This window comes from Hipposideros armiger, unplaced genomic scaffold, assembly GCF_001890085.2.
Source record: "Hipposideros armiger isolate ML-2016 unplaced genomic scaffold, ASM189008v1 scaffold_94, whole genome shotgun sequence".
Lineage (NCBI taxonomy): Eukaryota > Metazoa > Chordata > Mammalia > Chiroptera > Hipposideridae > Hipposideros > Hipposideros armiger.
In genome coordinates, this window is record NW_017731444.1 from 2,001,885 (window position 1) to 2,016,308 (window position 14,424).

General features: G+C 37.9%; 1 protein-coding gene across 1 annotated transcript in view; it reads right to left on the reverse strand.

Annotated features, from left to right (window-relative positions):
- Positions 1-9,467, reverse strand: part of RAD21L1 (RAD21 cohesin complex component like 1) — a 45,583-nt gene extending 36,116 nt beyond the window's left edge. Inside the window, exons 1-7 of the mRNA XM_019645681.1 lie at positions 9,322-9,467; positions 8,107-8,236; positions 6,441-6,534; positions 4,464-4,570; positions 2,507-2,677; positions 1,664-1,759; positions 559-669 (exon numbers count right to left, since the gene is read on the reverse strand). Of these exons, the coding sequence (XP_019501226.1) occupies positions 559-669; positions 1,664-1,759; positions 2,507-2,677; positions 4,464-4,570; positions 6,441-6,534; positions 8,107-8,236; positions 9,322-9,465 (853 nt within the window). The 5' untranslated portion in view covers positions 9,466-9,467. The remainder of the gene's footprint in view (positions 1-558; positions 670-1,663; positions 1,760-2,506; positions 2,678-4,463; positions 4,571-6,440; positions 6,535-8,106; positions 8,237-9,321) is intronic.
- Positions 9,468-14,424: the final 4,957 nt, after the last annotated feature.

Genomic DNA, 14,424 nt, shown 5'->3' on the forward strand with positions numbered 1-14,424 from the left:
CCATTGGATGGCAGCTCATGGCAGCTCATGGCAGCTCATGCCCACTGCCGGCCAGCCCTACTACAGCCTATGCTGTTGCCGGCGAGTCAAGGAAGCCCAGCTCCAGGTCAAGCTGTTGTTCACCATCTTAGCTGTAGAGGGCGCAGTGTAGCTGGCCCTCATGTGGGATCCAAACCCGGGGCCCTGCTGCTCAGAGCTGACGTCCCAAGCCAACTCTTAACCAACGTGCTATTCAGCCGGCCCTGTAAGCTTCTTAAAAGCAGGAACTATGTCTTCTATATCTCTGTGCCCAACACTTGAGTAATGGTTCAATAATTATTGGAACTGAACTCAGTTTTAAATCTTCCAGTTTCCCAAGCTGAAAATATGGGTTTGACCAGGGTTGACTATAATGAAAGGATCATCTCAAATTTCCTTCACATTCTTCCCCTATTATATAACAAATGTTATTACCAGATTGACTACTTCCTAAAATATATCATAGGTTATTCAAATATTTAATAGTAAGTAAGACAGTAGGTGTCAAAAATGAAAACAGAATATGTGAATGACTCTGACCTGAAGCAACAATTGGATCAAGGATAAATATTTCTTCCTCTTTTGATAATGTGGTTGCATCCATTTCTTCATTTTCAGGTAGACATATACACTCTGGATTATCTGGTTCTACTAATCAACATCACCATAAAAGGAATTATAAAAAAAAACCAAAATGGTTATGTTACAAACTAGAGGACTATATGAGAATTAAAGTAAAAATTAAACTAATTGAAGATTTATTTTGCTAATAAATTAGCAAAAGAGCCACATCTGAATTCTTAGAATTATGTATTGAATAGAGTTGAAGAGACACAGATATTATATGGTCTGGGGCCCACAATATCTAGGTGAGTCAAGTATTATCACTCTCTTTTGCACATGTGACATATAAGGCCGGATTTAGATGTGACAGTGAAAACAGTGGCACCAACCATATTAAATGACTGACTTAAATTTGATTACGTCTGCCAAAAATATTTGTATTCTGTTAAATCATTTAATTATCAGTTGACCCAAAAAGAACCATAACTAAGTTTTTATTGCCCATGTCTTTTCACATTTTAAATTTCTATTATTGTGTTAGAAAGCAAATGTAACCTTAAAAAGAGTGAAGAAACAAAATGGAGCTAATCATACTTTTAATTCTTAAAAAAAAGCAGATAAAAGACCTCAAATCATTTGAGGTACCTTCACATGAATTTCAAGTAGAAAATATCCCTCCATTTGTAATTTCTTTCAAATTGTATATAGGTTATCAAACCATATTAATATTCATATGGCATTAATATTAATACGTAATAACCATGTTAATGTCAAACATTAATGATGTTTTTACCATGTAACATATATTAATTTAATGATTCAAATGCACAGTATTTTGGCAGGGTATTTAAATGTACTCTCATACCAAATAAACCCATTCCTGGTTAAATGGCCATTATTGTCTCTTTCTCAGAACAAAATTTCCTATTCTACATTGTCTAGAGTCAGACTAAGAGGGTTTGAGGAACGTTTTTTATTATCTTTCGCTATATTATCCTGCTACTTAAAATCAGAAGTTCTGAGGCTTAAATTGAATATTAGCATCTGTTTACTTTCTACACAAAGGAAAATTCCAACATACCCACTATAATATCAGTAGGCTCAGGAGGCAGGGAAATTTCTCCGTTCAAATGTATGTCTTCTAACAGGATATTCTCATCATCTTGCAATAAAATGTCTTGAAAAACACAATAAATGTTTTTGTCATCAGAGGTGAATATCATTTGTTCACTAAACCTTTATTGACATTATTATATGCAAGGAATTATGAAAGGGTTAAAGAAAGTGAATGAACCTTATTTACTTAGATTTGATTGGTTACATAGACTATCACATTTCATGCAGGATGACATAGAATTTTATATATTTAATTTCCTTTCCTTTATTAAAAATCTATTTTTAAATGTTTAATTTCAATAAATATTTACTAAACTAATATCAAGATAATAGCCTTGTCACAAAGTTGGATTTCCCAGTTTTTGTCTACGCTATTTCTATGATTACTTTATAATATCATAATATAAAAATAAAATAATAATATAAAATGCTAGGTAGATCCTTTAGAATAGCTGTCCTGCTATTTCTGTTAAAGAAAGCAATGTTTTTTAGTATATGATCTAGTATATTTTGTGAGGAATATACTAAACTTATTCTTTCCCCCTAAAAATAAGGAATTTTAAGAAATATAAACAAGCAGTATTTCACAACCTGCATGGAAAATGTATTTAAACAGATGGCTATTTACTTAGACCCAGCCTAAATGTTTAAATATTCCATAAACTTTGAAAACTTATGTATAAAATGTGTTGATTTATATGACATACAAGCATATCTGAAATTTTAGTTTGATCTAATAAATTTACTAATATATTACAGTAACCTGATAGAAATAAATATCCAATTTCTATAGAACCAGACAGCATACCAATCATATCTCCTGCAGCCCCTTCATCTCCAAATCCATCTCCACTGTCACAGAGGAGAGATTTTTCTCCAACGAGGCTTTCAGAACTATGTTCAACTAAAGGACCACTGGAATTCAGCAATATGTTGTCATCAAAGAAGCTATGTCTTCTAAGAATTTCAGTATCCTCCCCTAAATAAATATACATCATTAATACTGAATTAGAGAAACACAGAATTTTAGGGTTAGAAGGAAATTCAGATATCATCTGTATAGCCCCCCTCATTTTACAGATAAGGAAAATGAGAGCTAAAAACTTTTGTATTATTAAACTAAAGTCACTTAGTTAATCAGTAGAAACTGGATTTCTGGTCTAATGCTTTTCCCAGCACAATAAGAAAAAAAAAAAGCCAAAACATCAGGGTAGAGTTTTTAGCTGTGTACAGTTTAATAATTTCCCAGAAGGTTATTATTGGCAGTGGAATGATTCTTCTACTTTAGGTAGGTCATGTTTTGCTTGATCAAGTCTTATTTTATATTATTTCAAGGATAATTGCTTGTGTTATTTATTCATAATGGGAGTGTGGAAAAGAAAGAGTATATCTGCCTTTTTAGGAATGGGAAGTTTGGTAAATATTAAAGAATGGGCTTACAACATTCATTCAATAAATGTTTATTGAATGACTGGGTATTAGGCAATATGCTAAGTGTTAGAAATACAGCAGTAAAGAAGACAAAAACTGGTCAGTTACCATTAACTGAGCACTTATTATGTGCCTTATATTATGCAATAGAAGATACTATTATGATACGCATTGTACAGACAAGGAAACACATCCACAGAAAGGTTTTGTAACGTGCACATAGTCATACCCTAATAAATGACAGAGCCAGGATCTGAACCCAGCAGAGCCATTGGTAGTATCAGTGTTAGAATTCTGACTGGTAAAATATTTTGCCAAATGGAGACTTAGGAGAGAAAACCCCCAAGACACTGACAGCAGCAGATAAAATAAACTCCCCGCTTCAAACTGGCCTGCTTCCAGATTGGCTGTCAGCCCATGCAGTCTTTCCCTTCCTAGGGTTAGAATCTCTAAGTCCAGGAGTCTGAAACCCCGGAGGCTCAGAAATTGGTCTTCTCTTCCTGTCCTCTAACAACCCATGTTAGTGCTAGTCAGTAAAGAAAATCATGAAGTATCATTCACATTGAAAATTCTTCTATAGGCACACATCTTCTAGAAACTAAGAGTTGAAAAAGGCAACCTTCACTGAGCTGGACTAAAGATTTCCTCAATAGAAAAGACTGACTTTTTCAAAAAGAACTAGAAATATGTTTACATCTTCTAGGTGATAGCTACCCTCCCCTCCAAAAAAAAATCAGCCTTGGTCAATAGGATAATAATAAGATTTATGACACGATATTCTTAGCACTGAGCATCACAAGAACCTGAGATAATGCAAAAAATAAATAATGAAATAATCATTGCCTTCAATCTTATATTGTAATGCAGAATAGGATGGATTTAATATTAAACATTTCTTGGGGGACATTAGGTTTGAGTTCGTTTTTGAGGGAGAGAAAATCACTCACTGATGGAAAGGTTTAAAGAAGGTAATAAGGGAAATAACCCTGTGATGTTGTTAGTAGTATCCCAATTTTACAGATAGGGCAGTAAGGCTCAGAGAATTTAGGATAATTTGCCCAATATCACATACTAAGTCAATAGAGAAAACCCAGATGCAAACCCATGTCTGTTTATCTACTAAGAACATGCTCTTCCTGCATAAACTAGAAAACGGCAAGGACAAAATCTTTGGGGGGGTGGGGGGTGGGTTTACATTTATACATCAAAAGATTCATTCTAAAGCTATTTCTACTGGCATAGAAATAGCTATTTCTATTGGCATTGTTTCAATACAAAAATGCAAATATAAAACTGATTATGACTTGTAATTTTTACTTCTCAAATATTCTCACCAATGCTTCCAGCTTGGAAAAGTAGATTATTGCCATAATCATCTCTAAGTGTGATTTCTTCTGGTTTGCTTTGGTTCTGAATAAATTGTTCTGAAACATCAATAGCACTATGGAGAAATATAACATTGGGGAAAACATATGAACAAAACAATGATTTTGCAGTATATTGCAAAGCCACAAGAACAAAAATATGTTTTATAAAAATAAGGAAACTTTCTGGGCTGGCCGAGTGGCTCAGTTGGTTAAGAGGTGGCGCAAGAGTGCGAGCTCTGAGCAACAGCGGTTCGGGTTCGAGTCCCAGCCCGAGCTGAGCAGCCGCTGAGCTGCCAACAGGTGGCAGGATGGCTCAGCTAAAGAAAAACAAACAAACAAACAAACAAAAACCAAAAAAAAAATAAGGAAACTTTCATTTTCTCAATAGTATTATTTATAAACACTAGTTTATTATACATGTATATGATTTCCGGATTGACAAATCAAATGGTTAATTCTTAGTCCTTATCTTACTCTAACCAATAGCATTTGAAATAGATGTTCACTTCCTTCCTCATGGAACACTTTCTACTCTCGGCCTCTGGGATACTTCTTTCTCAATTTTCTTCCTACCTCACTGGCTGCTCCTTATCCATTTTCTTTATTAGTTCTTCCACATCTCCCAGGCTATTAACTTATTATTATGAATGACCTAACACTCAGTCCTCAGACTTCTCTCTCTCAAATCTACACTCACTCCCTTGGGGATCTCTTATGCCTCATGGTTGAAGTTCCATCTACATACTCACAACTCCCCAATTTCTATATTCCATCCAGACTGCTTTCCTGAATCTCAGACCCAGATATTCAACTACTTTACCTACTCCCCTTGGATGTATAACAGTCATTTCAAAACTTATGCCCAAATCCTAATTTACTTCCCTGCCCCTCTTAAGCTTGCCATTCCCTAGTTATCCTAATATCATTAAGTGGTAACTCCATTCTCCTGCCAAAAATCATATAGTCATCCTTCACTTCCTTCTTTCTTTTAAAGCCATCTACAATCATCCAATTCTGTTGGCTCCGCCTTCAAAATATATCCATAATTTGAATGCTACCCCCTTGATAAAATGAAGGCTGAGAACTGATCATGGACACTGTCATCTCTTACCTGCACTTCTTACTGCAATAATCTTCTCACACTCTCTGCTTCCTCCCTTTCCCCCTTACAGTAAGTAGCCAGGGGGAGCATGTTGAAATCAAGTCAAATCTAGTCACCCTTCTATTCAAAACCCTCCTATGCTCCCTGAATTAAATAAAAGTCCTTAATGCAGCCTACAACACCCTACATCATCTGCATCCCCAGCTACCTCTCTGACCTCATTTCTTGCCACTCAGACCATCATTTACTCCCCTCGTCTCACCTGCCTCCTTTCTGTTTCTTGAAAATGTCCAGTGTACTCTGTCTTAGGGCCTTTTCACCTGCTCTACCTGGAACATTCTGCCTCACATTACTGAATTATTTGTTCCTTCACCTCCTTCAGGTTTCTGTTCTGAACATACTAGAAAAGGCTTTCCTGACCATTCTATTTTTATTTTCTATTTATCTTCATGACACAGATCATCTCCTGACATGTTGTATATTTACTTGTTCATTTGTTTATTGTCTGTCTATTCCAACTAAAATGTAAGATTCATGAGGCCAGGAGCTATGTTTTATTCATTGCTATCTCCTTAGTGCCTACAACATTGTCTGGCATATGGAAGGCATCCAATAAGTATTTACTGAATGACTGAATGAATATTCTGTCAATATTGCAAGCTACAGTCAGCAAATATAATGATACATTTTAGGTGTTGTACTTAGAAATTTCACACTAAGTTAAGTCTTTGTGACTGCATGTTTACTTCGGTTGTTAACTACATTTCATTTGTGTTCATGAACTCTGAAGATCAACAATATCGAGAAAATCAAACTGAAGGAAAATAAATAAAATCATTTACTTCACATTCTGGCTGTCAAAATCATGAAATTCTTCTGGCAGGGTGATAGCATTGTAAGCTGCTTCAAAATTCTCTTTTGGAAGGTCAACTAGTCCTTAAAAAGAATAAAACACCACACCCAATAAGAAATGATGCTATATAAAATAAGAAACTCCTACCTCAGTCTTTTTTTTTTTAAGTGAAACTTTCTCTCCCTGGACTACTGCTTAGTCTCCTAACTGGATTCCCTGTATCCACCCTGCCCTTCTTCAGTCCATTCTCCACAAAGCAGCCAGAGTGATATTTTAAATACGAAATCAGATCAGGTCACTCCCATGCTTAAAATGATTCAATGACTTCCCCAGTACATGTAAATAAAATCCCAATTTCTAATCAGGGCCTCTGCAGCCCTACAAACCTATCGGCATCATCGAACGACACTCTCTCCCTCACTCACTATACTCCAACCATACTGGCCCTTTTGTTTCCTGAACAAGTCAAGCACTTTTCCACCTCAAGGCCTTTGCCCTTGCAGTTCTCTCTGCCCAGAATGCTATTCCCTCAGGGACTTTTTACATGGCTGGGTATTTCTCATTCTTCAAGTCTGAGCTAAATTTTATCCTCTCAGAAATGTTTTTCCCAACTAGCCTAACTAAAATAAATTTTGCTGTTATTTTCTGTTGCAGTATTCTTTTTATATTCCTGGATAGTATAATACACTCAATTATAATTATAACAATTTTAGATTACAATAATTATTGTAAACCTTTTCTATTAGCTGGTTTCCTCACCAGACCGAAAGGGATCTTATTTGTCTTGTTTGTCCTTATATCCCAGAACCTTTCATAGTGTTTTACACAAAGTATGAGCTCAATAAATATTTGTGGAATACATAAATGAAATAATGAACAAATGAACCATATTAGATATCATTATGAATCTACCTAGAGATTCTACAAATATTTTAAATAAAGAAAAAACCCTGTCAACCCTGATTCAACAAATATTAACCGAGAGAATGGTATGTGCAAGACACTAAGAAAAGTACTACAAGAAATTCAGAAAATAAATATGACAAAAATGTTGCCTTCAAGGAGCTTGCAGACTAGAGAGGAAAAGCATGTGCCTAAATAACCATAGTATAAGATGGAAAATGATTAATGTCTTAAAATTAAATTCAATTTTGAAGGCATTATATTTATATGTAAATCTCTAGCACATTAGAATGCCTAGAGGTTTTCTATAATATTTCATAAATAGCATGCATTTAGAGTCTTGAGAATTATGAAAACAAAGACAATTATTGATATCCAGGTTTTGTCAATCATACTATTTCTAAGTTATCTCAAAAAGGCAAAAAACAGATATGGCAAACTAAGTGACCCATTAAAACTGAATATCAGAGTTTCTTACACAAGTGTGGTAGCTTTAAGTATAGTTCTTATGTACATACACAGAAACATTACAAGTTTTTGAAAGCAAACCTTTTCTTGCAAACACAGGAAAAGAGCAAGAGAAAGAATGTAACTTTTCCTTTACCATGGAAACTTAGATTCAGTCAAAGGAAAGTTACATTCACTATACTCACCCTGTAAATACAGAGTGCCACCAATTAAAAGATCCCACCCAAAACAAAAATGCAAAAGAGAACCAAGATGAGTGAGACAAATCAATATTGCACGTATACCTGGGCGAAATGTCATCTTCATTTTGACCAATGCTTCACTGCAGTCTGCCAAAAGATATTTTGCCTTCCTATTATAGATTCGAACAACTCCCAAAAGAAGGTGTCCTGAAGTTCGAAGTGCAATTTTCACCTTTCAATAATTTTTAAAGTATTAGAATATTAAAAATTAGATGTAAAATGGTTAACTTTTCTTCTTATTCAATGAAGATAATTGAATGTGGCATTTAAGTGAAGTAGGCTATTATTGGTTTCATGGGAAGAATATAAAATCTTCAGTCAGGCAGGCTTGGGGTCAAACCTTGATTCAGTTGCTGAGGCTGAGTCATTTAACCTTCCTGAACTTCAATTAATTAATAATGGCTACCACTTATTATATACTTATTTTGTGCCAGGCATTGTCCTAAGGACTTTCAATATATTGATTTAATTTTGACAACAACCTCTATTTAAAGAAGAAAAAACTGAGATTCAGATATATTAAGTAGCATAGCCAAAGAAACACAACTATTAAAAGATGGAGCAAGAATTAAATTTAAATTTGACCAACTCAAAAGTTCATACTCTTAACTACCACACTTCACTGAAGCAAAAAGAAGCTCACAGGGTTGTTGTGAAGATTAAATAAACTAATGAATATAAAGTCTAGTCCAGTGCCTGAAACATGATAGATTTTCAATTATAATTCGTCCTTCTCTCAAGCAGAAAAATACTTAACCTACAAAAATACTGAAAAATTTTAATGAAAATTCTAATAGCTTGTTATAGTTTTCATAATTAACATAGTACTTTATTGCTTATTAAATGTTTTCATATATATTTTGATTTATACTCAATCCTCCTTTTTTCTTTCTACTCTCTCCATTTATTCACTTATTATTTTTCTAAGAAATACTTATTTGGTACCTAGTATGTATATTTTGTTAGGGAATAAGAAAGGATTACAAAATGTATATAAAAGATGGCCTTTATTCTTCAGGGTCCAATCTACTTATGATACATATAAAAGTTATTCTTGCCAACAGAAACCTATACAAGCATATATATATATATACACACACACATATATATTCAGACAATAAATTTTATAGGAATTAAAAAAGAGAAGACCATTGGAGAAGTAAAACTTCCTTGGAAATGTATTTCATGATATAATGCATTTTAATTCCTTTCCTCTCCATAGGTAAATACATACCATAATTTTAATCAATAACATACCTTAGGTGAAATAATTTTTTCAATGGTTATCTCTATATTACATTCAAATACATGAGCCTTTGTGAGTTTCTTCTCCCAGTGAGCTGCAAGCCAGATTTTGGCCAATGGCCCTCGCTTACTCATAAGCACATGTGTGTAGAACATGTTGCCTGTATTCCTTAGTTGTATTTAACGAACTAGAGAGAAAATTAAAAGACATTTAAAATTTGATTACAAAAACGTTTTAGTGTTATTTTAGAGCAAGCAAAAACATTTTTCACTAATTCTACAAAATAACACTCAGATTATCTTCTAGTTCAATGTATCATTCAATTCAAATTATATAAAAAGAAACCCTTACTTAAGATACAAAATGACAAACTAATGACAGAGATCTATTAGATTGTGAACCACTCCTGGTTTAAATGTATCCTGATTGCTTTTTATATTTACTTATTTTATGCTATGAAGAGTTTGAGTTCTCTAATTAATATGGTCAAATAAATAGAGGGGGAAGCCTGGGAAAAACAGGAGATGGAAACAGGGAGAAAAAAACACCACAGAATAGGAAAAGGTGGACAAAACTAAGAAAACTGAACATAGGTCACTTCTTTCCTAAAACTTAAGAATTTGAGAAGTGTTGGGTGATTGATTTATATCCAGGTGTTGAATTTCTTTGTTCTCTTCAAGATGCTCTGATTTATCAACAATATATTAATTATTGAAGTTAAAGTAATGGAACTTCAAAGGGCCATAAAGTGGACAAAAATCAGAAAACAAGAAACTATAAGGAAAAAATCAGAAGAAGGCAAGAAAGGGAAAAAAAGAATCAAATTAAAATGTTTTGAAATAAGAGTGGTAAAAGAAAACCACATAAAACAAAAACAAAGAATTTATGCACATTTCTACAAATTGTATTGTTCTCAATAATATCATAAGGCTCCATTATTAAGCAAAGGGATGTCATAACAGTGTGGCTGACTTCTAGAGAAGAACCAAATTATTTCTCACATACAAGTAATCTTAAGTTGCCACCATAAAAGCTTCTTTTTTATTTATTTGCTATTTAAAGTTCTGAGAAAAGAGTAAATTGAGCCAAAATGAACACAAAAACAAAATTAGCCACAGAATTAAAAAATTTAGCTAAACTTTGATCAATGCCCATTTCCACCCCAAGAATCAAATCATTGGGCCCCAAAGAAAGATTATGAAATCTACCAAACCACATTCCCCAATTGGCGCTGGAGATGTTAATGTCTGTGGCCTGTGTTTGCTTTGGTCCAACTTTCTTCCTTTCTATTCTGCGTGTTTGGTATCTTGGAGTCAATTCCAATTTATCTTTTTTATGCACTTTATGATGATTAATGTACTTTTAAGAAAAAAAAACCCCTATGATTTAAGATTCCTGACACACGGATTTTCCTGAGCACCTACCCCCCACCCCCCTTCCCCCCTCACCAAAAAAAAAAAAAAACCTCCCACAAACCCCCCAAAGGTCCTGAGGGTGATTTCTGGATTGAATTTGCTCTGCGCAAAGTAACGCTAACGCTAACGCACGGCCCTAGGAGCCCGGGAACGGGCTCATCCGAGAAGGGCCCCAGGGAGGGCGGGGCGGACGGGAGCCGTCGGCAGGAGGGAGGGGCGAAGGCGGGCCCGGCGGGGACGCTCCGGGAGACAGCCGAGGAAGGCGAGCTCCTTCGGGGGAGCAAACAGGGGGCGAGCACAAGGAAGGTGCTGGGCTAGGCAGGGGGCTGAGAAGACGGCGAGCGCCGAGCACAGGGACGCCGAGAGCTCCCTCCACAGACGACGACTCAGAATTCAAGGCGCGCTGCTCCGAGAGGGAAACTGAGGCCAGACGGTCGACCAAAAGCGCCAGTTTCCCCCTCAGGGCTGGGGAGGAGATTCCGGGCCGCGCCTCCAGCCCAGGGAGGGCTGCGGGCAGCGGCGATTCTCCCTCGGGCCGGGCTCACGAAGGTGAGGAGCCCCGCGGGGCGCGTGCCGGAGGCTGGGGGCCGCGGCCCCCATCACTCAGCCCGCCGTCAGCCATCAGGTCCCGCCCGGTCCCTCAGATTGCGCCCTACTTTCAGCGCCAGGTTTGAGGAGAGATGCGTCCGAGAAAGGGTAGCGAAGAGAAGCTGTCTGGTAAGCCTGTCGAGCCTGAGGTGCTTTGCCCCCAGCCGCTGGGCGTCAACCAGCGCGCGGCCCGATGAGGGGCGGGGCAGGGCGGAGCGAGGGGTCGGGCTTAGGGGGCGGAGTGGTCGTGGCTGGGCGGGGCGAAGGGCGAGTCGGGGAGAGGGGCGGGGCATTAGGCAGCACGGGACGAGGGGCGGGGCTGCAGGAGACCGAGAGGGTCTAGGGGGCCGCTATTCAGGAGCTGTGTGGGGCTAAGAGGGCAGTGGGCAAAGGACCCGGTAGGACGAGGGGTGGGGTGGAAAGGGGACCGGATGAGGACAAGGCACTACAGTCTTAATGCGAAGTCACCCGCGTGGTGCTTGCACTCTTGGAGTTCTCTGATCTTGGACCTCACCGGTGCAGAGGGATGACTGGGGCGGGCCAGAACAGTTGCGAAAGGTGGTAATGTCTGACCCCTCTCCCTGGTCTCTGAATATCCCTAGGATGGAGTCTCATCTCTTCCATTTACTAGCTAAGGGGGTTATTTAATCCCCTGAACGTCAGTTTTTCTCATCTGCAAAATGGAAATTAGAATAAAAGTACCTGTGCCATAGGTATTGTAAGAGATAAATGAGATGAATCCATGCAAAAGAGCCTAGCAACAATAAATGCTCAATAAAAATTAGCTATTATTACTGCTGTTATTAAAAAATATCATTTACAATGATCCACCCTTTGGGGATGGCAAACATGTTCTTGTCTGGAATATCACAGCTTACAATAACCAAAGGCAATTGCTAGAACCTAAGATAAATCATACTAGAGCATAAGGATCCAAGATTGGCTTCTTTCCTTGAGCTTCATAGTAAATACTAATAAACCTTGAAACAGCAATGTCTTCTATTATATAGGTTATTGATAAGGTCCCAGGCCTTGCTGATATTGTCTCCTTTACTCTTCAAACAACCTTACAAAGTAGCTCCTCTTTTGCAATGAGGATATGGCCTAGAGAAGAGGAGCAACCTGTGCAGGGTCATGTAGTTGGGAATGGTAGAGACAGGATTCAAACTCAGGTTCAGGTCCCGTTTTCCCACCTTAGGAAAAGGTGTCACAGCAACCGCTCAGCAGATGTCTGGGAGAGACCCTTGATGGCAACCTCACCTCTACCTTACTATCAATATATCAGCAAGCCCATTACTCTACCTTCAAAGATGACTTTATCCACTACTCACTCCACCTTCGTCTAAGCCACCCCTCTCCTGAAAAAGCTGCAACAGCCTCCTCAGCAGTCCCCTTCATGTCACTTGCCTCCCATAAAATCTCATTGTTCACAATGAAGCCAGAGGGGTCTTGGAAAAAATGTAAATCAGATCATGTTACCCCCTAGCCTCCCCCTTTCCTCCTTTAAAGCCCTTTAAGTCTTCTTGTTGCTCTCAAAATAAAACCCAAACTTCCTCCTAACAGCTACAGGGCCCTACGTGGTCTCCCCGTACTTATTATTCTAGCTTCATTTCATATGGGTGGATTTATCTTGACAATAATGAATCTTCAGTTCCAGGGCCCTTGCTTACATTGGCCCCTCAAAGTCCCTTGGAGAAACACAGCAATTTGTTCACCAGGGCATATGTTTTTGTAAACATGGCAGAGTTAAGATATTTGTAACCCTTTAAGATCGATGTATCTTTCCACTCCAACTCCCTCTGTCACACCATGTTGGTGGTGGCAATGGCATACCTGAAGGATGTGCCTAAGGCGAAGTTAAGTGTACATTTAATTTAGGTTCCAAGAAATTTTGGATGGAATGGTTGCGTCTCCCAAAAATTCATATGTTGAAATCCTAACCCCCAATGTGATGGTATTAGGAGGTGGGCCTTTAGGAGGGCATTAGATCATGAGTGCAGAGCCCTCATGAATGGGATTAGTGCCCTTTATAAAAGAGACCTCAGAGAGCTCCCTGGCCCCTTCTGCCACGTGAGGACACAGAAAGAAGACAGCAGCCTATGAATCAGGAAGCAGGTTCTCACCAGACATTGAATGTGTCAGCACCTTGATCTTGGATTTCCCAGCCTCTGTGAGAAAGAAATGTTTGTTGTTTAAACCACCCAGTGTATTGTAGTTTGCTACAGCAGCCTGAAAAGACATAGACAAGAAGGATCCATTGATATGGTTCACAGTCACTTTCATCTATAGGAATGTCATTGCTGTCCATCCTCAAGGTAGGAATGGCTCCCAGGAGTACTCCTACTGCCCACTGTGCTGATTCACCCTGCACCTGTGACAGGATGCCCAGCATCAGGAGTATGTACGTAGTGGGTGGGAAACAGGATCTGAAACATACAGAGCCAGAAGCTAGTCTACGGAAAATTCTCCCATCATCAGACATATTAAACCGTAAGCACAGGATTTGGTTCTCAGCAAAGCTTAGTTACAGCAGAAGTTCTTTCCTGTCGGAAATATATTTGGCAGTACAGCACATATAATTAAAAGTGCACTGCATGTTTTTTCTTCCTCTCTAGTAGGAATTGCGCGAACTAGAGAAATCGGAGTCCTGTGTTTGTAGGTCATGTGGTAAACATATGGCAGTCCTAACAGCTAGGACATTCGTGTGGGAGGCTGCATGTCTTATGCTCTCATTGTATGGGGCCATGTCTTCCTTAGCGTTTCTGCCTTAGTGATGTCTGGTGCTTACAGATGAAGTGACCTGTGAATCATAATAAAAGTAGTAACTCATCGAGAGGAATAAACACATTTCAAATCAAAGTAACAAACAGACTTGGATTGTTTGATAATCTAATTAATTAAAAGGTGTGAATTACATAAATACATTGGGTACGGACTTAAATTTCTCACTTATTTGACATGAAATTCTGACATGGATGAAGATTTAATCTTTAGAGGGGTGGGAATTGACAACAAACTGGTCAACGTGCTGTCAACTCAAAATTAGTCACTATTCAAGATTTACAACTCATGTATAAAAACCTTAGAGGTTTTCCCAAATTTGGCAATAAT